This window comes from Helobdella robusta (assembly GCF_000326865.2).
Source record: "Helobdella robusta unplaced genomic scaffold HELROscaffold_3, whole genome shotgun sequence".
Classification (NCBI taxonomy): Eukaryota; Metazoa; Annelida; class Clitellata; order Rhynchobdellida; family Glossiphoniidae; genus Helobdella; species Helobdella robusta.
Genome location: NW_008704501.1, coordinates 8,061,381 through 8,065,932, shown reverse-complemented (window position 1 = coordinate 8,065,932; position 4,552 = coordinate 8,061,381). Strand labels below are relative to the sequence as shown.

Sequence of the window (4,552 nt, the reverse complement as noted above, 5' to 3'; positions counted from 1 at the left end):
ATGTAATTAATGTTTGGTGTGACAATTCTATTAATTATAAAACTGTCAATATTGTAAGCAGTTATTATTATTATTATAATTATTATTATTTTTATTGTTGTTATTATATATTGACATTATTTATACATGATTGATAACTTTCTTGGATTCTTAGTCTATACACACATTGCACAAAAATATTCTTATGTATTACATCTTCTATATGAAATGATTCACATACATGCATGTATGCATGCATGCATACATACATATATACTCACACACACCGTGCGCGCGCGTGTGTGTGATGAATGAATGAACGAATGAATGAGTGAACGAACGAATGAATATATGCATAATATAATTTATATTCATATTATTTTTACAATTTTTTTTAGAATTCAACAACAACAGCAATAAGAGTAATAATGGGGGAGCAAGTAGTGATGTCAGTCGCATGAATATGATTCTTAAAAAAGGTTCAGACAGTTAGATTTCTATGTTTTTTTTATTTGATTTGTTTTTGTTTGTTTAGTTTTGTTTATTTGAATTCTATTGTTTTGTTTGAAGTTATCTTCGGTTCTTATGAATTGTGGCAATGACAATATGCAGCATGGTAAGAGGTAAGGGGTAAACGTCAGTGAAGCGGTTTAAGTCGCTTAAAATTTGACAAATTGCTACTGGCCGATATTTAATTACAATAAATTATCTTTAGTAACATTATTTATGAATTTATATATTTTTTTAGGTTTGATTTGATTTTCTGTTTTTAATAACCTTTTTTTATTCCTGATTTTATATTTAAAAATCATTCATTTCCCCTTTTCTTACTCAATCAATCATCGATTTATCAATTTTTCATTTTTTATCAATCAATCAATCAATGACTATATCTATCTATCTATCTATCTATCTATCTATCTATCTATCTATCTATCTATCTATCTATCTATCTATCTATCTATCTATCTATCTATCTGTCTGTCTGTCTGTTTCCCTCTCTCTTTTGTTCACGTTATCTCTCTATTTTTGTTTACTTAGTTTTTGTTTTTTTTTTCTCCTTATCCCTCTGTGTCTGTTTTTCACTCGCTCTCCTCTTTCATTCCATATCTCCACATCATTTTTCTATTTTTATTCATTTTTATTTCTCTCTCTCTCTTTTTCTCTCTCCCTCTTTCTTTTCCTCCCCTTTCTTTTCTTTCATTCACTGCTATCATCTATCTATGGTCTGACCTTTGTATTTAATCTCATGAGGTTTTGCTGGTTGTTATTGTTATTATTTTTTGAATTGCGTTTTGTTTTTGGCCAAATTATAATAGTAATAATTGTTATTATTGCTATTATTATTATCGTGATTGTTGTTGTTGTTGTTGTCGTCGTCGTTGTTGTTTTTTTTTCTGATGTTGTTGTTGTTGATGTTGTTAATGTTGTTGTTGTTTTTGAAGTTGTCGTTGTTGTTGTTTTTGATGTTGTTGTTGCTGTTGTTGATGTTGTTTATCATAATTTGTCGGCTCTAGTGTTTTTATAGGTGGGGAAAATTATTATTTTTTTTTTTCAATATTTATAGAAAAGACACGCACGCGAAAACAAACACACACACACACACACACTCACATACGCAAATACACACACACACACATACATAGATATGTGTGTATGTGCACTGTGGATTCATCATGTTGTTATTATTGTTACTAATATTATTATACTATTATTATATTATACTATTATTATTACTATTATATTATACTATTATTATTATACTATAATTATTATTATTATATTATTATTATTGCTATTGTTGTTATTTTTATTAGACAATTATGTTATATTATGTAGCTAATTATGCACCTCTGTATAATTTGCATAAAATTATGCAATTTTGTTACAAACATACAACAAAACACACACACACATGCATACACACCCACACATGTATACATACACACATCCATACATACATATTTGTATCTTTACATACAATGAAAATAGTTTATAACAATGTTTTGGTATTTTATTCATTATAAAAGATTGTTCATTATGGAATTTCATACTTCTATCTATCTATCTATCTATCTATCTATCTATCTATCTATCTATCTATCTATCTATCTATCTATCTATCTATCTATCTATCTATCTATCTATCTATCTATTTATCTATCTATCTATCTATCTATCTATCTATCTATCTATCTATCTATCTATCTATCCATCTATCCTTCTATTTATGTAATCTTTCTATACAATCTATCTATCTAACTGTATATCTATCCAACTAACCATTCATCCATCTGTCTATCAGTTCATTCATTCATTTTTCATATCTATCCATCTCCTCTTTCTAAATATAGATTTGTGCATTTTGTGCATAGGTTGAGTATGTCTCAGTACCTGTTTGTATGTTTGTATATGTTTGAATATGTCTGTGCGTATGTATGTGTGTTTGTGTCTATGTATGGGCGTTTGTTTGTTTGTAAGTTTGTGTGTTCATTTTTCAACATGTATATTAAAAATATTTGTATGAGTGTATCTATCTATCTATCTATCTGTCTATCTATCTATCTATCTATCTATCTATCTATCTATCTATCTATCTATCTATCTATCTGAATGAATTATTGAATGGACGGATGAATGGATAGAAAAGTACACAAATGCATGAATAAATGAACGAACGAATGAATGAAAAAACCAGTGTATATATATGTGTATATATATATATATATATATATATATATGAAAATAGTGCAATAAATTAAACTTTATAAATATACAACTTGTTTGGCTGTGTTTATCTCACTGCTATGCCTGTTTGTGTGTGTCTCTGTGTATATTTGTATGTCTGTCTGCATGTTTGTTCGCATGCATGTGCGGTTGTAAATATATGCTTATAATTTGCACAAACCTCCATTATGAGCTGCAAAAATATTAATATTAATTATTATTTATAATAATAGAGTTTTTTTTGGTATGCTCGGAGAATAGAACACTGGTAATTATTTTTATTATTCTTGTTATTTTATTATTATTATTATTGTTATTTTTATTATTATTATCTTTCTCCACACAATGCATAATAAAATGTGGGTAGCTGATGTTACCTTATTGTTATTTTCAAATGAATTCATTGATTGTTTTTTGTTGTTGTTATTATTATTATTATCATCGTTGTTTTTGTTGTTGTTGTTGTTGTTGTTGTTATGGTTACTGTTGTTGCTGTTGTAGCTGTTGTTTTTTTCTCATTTTTCTCATTATTATTTTCTATCTTATTGTAGTTAATGACAATGGTATGAATCTAAATAGTAATAGTATGTATACATATGTATGTATATATATATATATATATGTATATATATGTATATATATGTATATATGTGTATCGCATATTGTATGGTATATATACATACAAACATTTATAGACATGTTGTATAGAAATACAAGAAGTATGCATGCATATGTGCGTTCATATATATGATTTCATCTATATGAAAATATATGTATATATTTATTTATATATGTATACATATAAATATACATGCATACAAACAAACAAACAAACATACATACATAGAAACATACATGTAATCAGATAAACATACATACGTACACATACATACATACATACATACATACATACATACATACATACATACATACATACATACATACATACATACCCTTTAACATTATATTGAATTTCTATCTTGCTCTGGTACTTTTGTTATTATATAACCTCACACTCACTTACTCACTTTCTCATTCACTCACTCACTCATTCACTCGCTCTTCTTTCTTTTATTCATTCATCTCTTTTACCCATCCACTCTTTCACTCATTCACTTATTGCTCTAGCTGATTCAAAATAGCTGCAGGCTTGCTGGTTCTACACAAAACATTGTGTATGTGTGTATGTGTGTGTATGTTTGTTTGTTTGTGTGTATATTTGTGTATATGTGTATGTGTATCTATGTATGTATGTTTCTGTTTTCGTTCGTTTATGCTTTCGTATCCGTGCGTATGTATAAATTTGTGTCTGTGATATTTATATATACATTTTATATTTGTAATTTATGTCAGTACTCAAACACGTAAACACAAGCACGCACAAACACACACACACACACACACACACATATATATATATATATATATATACATATATACGTAATACATATATATAATTTATATATATATATTATTTATATATATAGCGTATACATATATGCATATATGGCAGGGGCCAAATCCCGGCCCGCGGGCCTTATGCTGTCCGCCAAGCCATTTTATGAGGCCCGCGTGTGCTTGAACGTATTTTGGCAAAAAATGACAATATGCGCAAAAAATCTTCAGCCACAAATGTTACCCCTCCCCCAGTCAACATTTCAACATTTTAGAAATACCTCCCCCGCTCAACTTTCGAAAATTTTTATATTCGTATATATATATATATATGTGTGTGTGTGTGAGTGTGTGTGTGTGTGTGTGTGTGTGCGGCCCTCTGAAGGTATAGTAGCTTTTAATGCGGGCCTCACAGCAAAAAGTTTGCCCATCCCTAGTATATATATGTATA

The 4,552-nt window shown here is 28.3% G+C and overlaps 1 protein-coding gene across 1 annotated transcript in view; it reads left to right on the top strand.

Moving 5' to 3' along the window:
• The window catches only part of HELRODRAFT_161880 (hypothetical protein), a gene marked incomplete at both ends in the record, with an annotated part of 6,515 nt that extends 6,043 nt beyond the window's left edge, over positions 1 to 472 (top strand). Inside the window, one exon of the mRNA XM_009021751.1 lies at positions 378 to 472. Within this exon, the coding sequence (XP_009019999.1) occupies positions 378 to 472 (95 nt within the window). The remainder of the gene's footprint in view (positions 1 to 377) is intronic.
• Between the last annotated feature and the right edge of the window lie 4,080 nt (positions 473 to 4,552).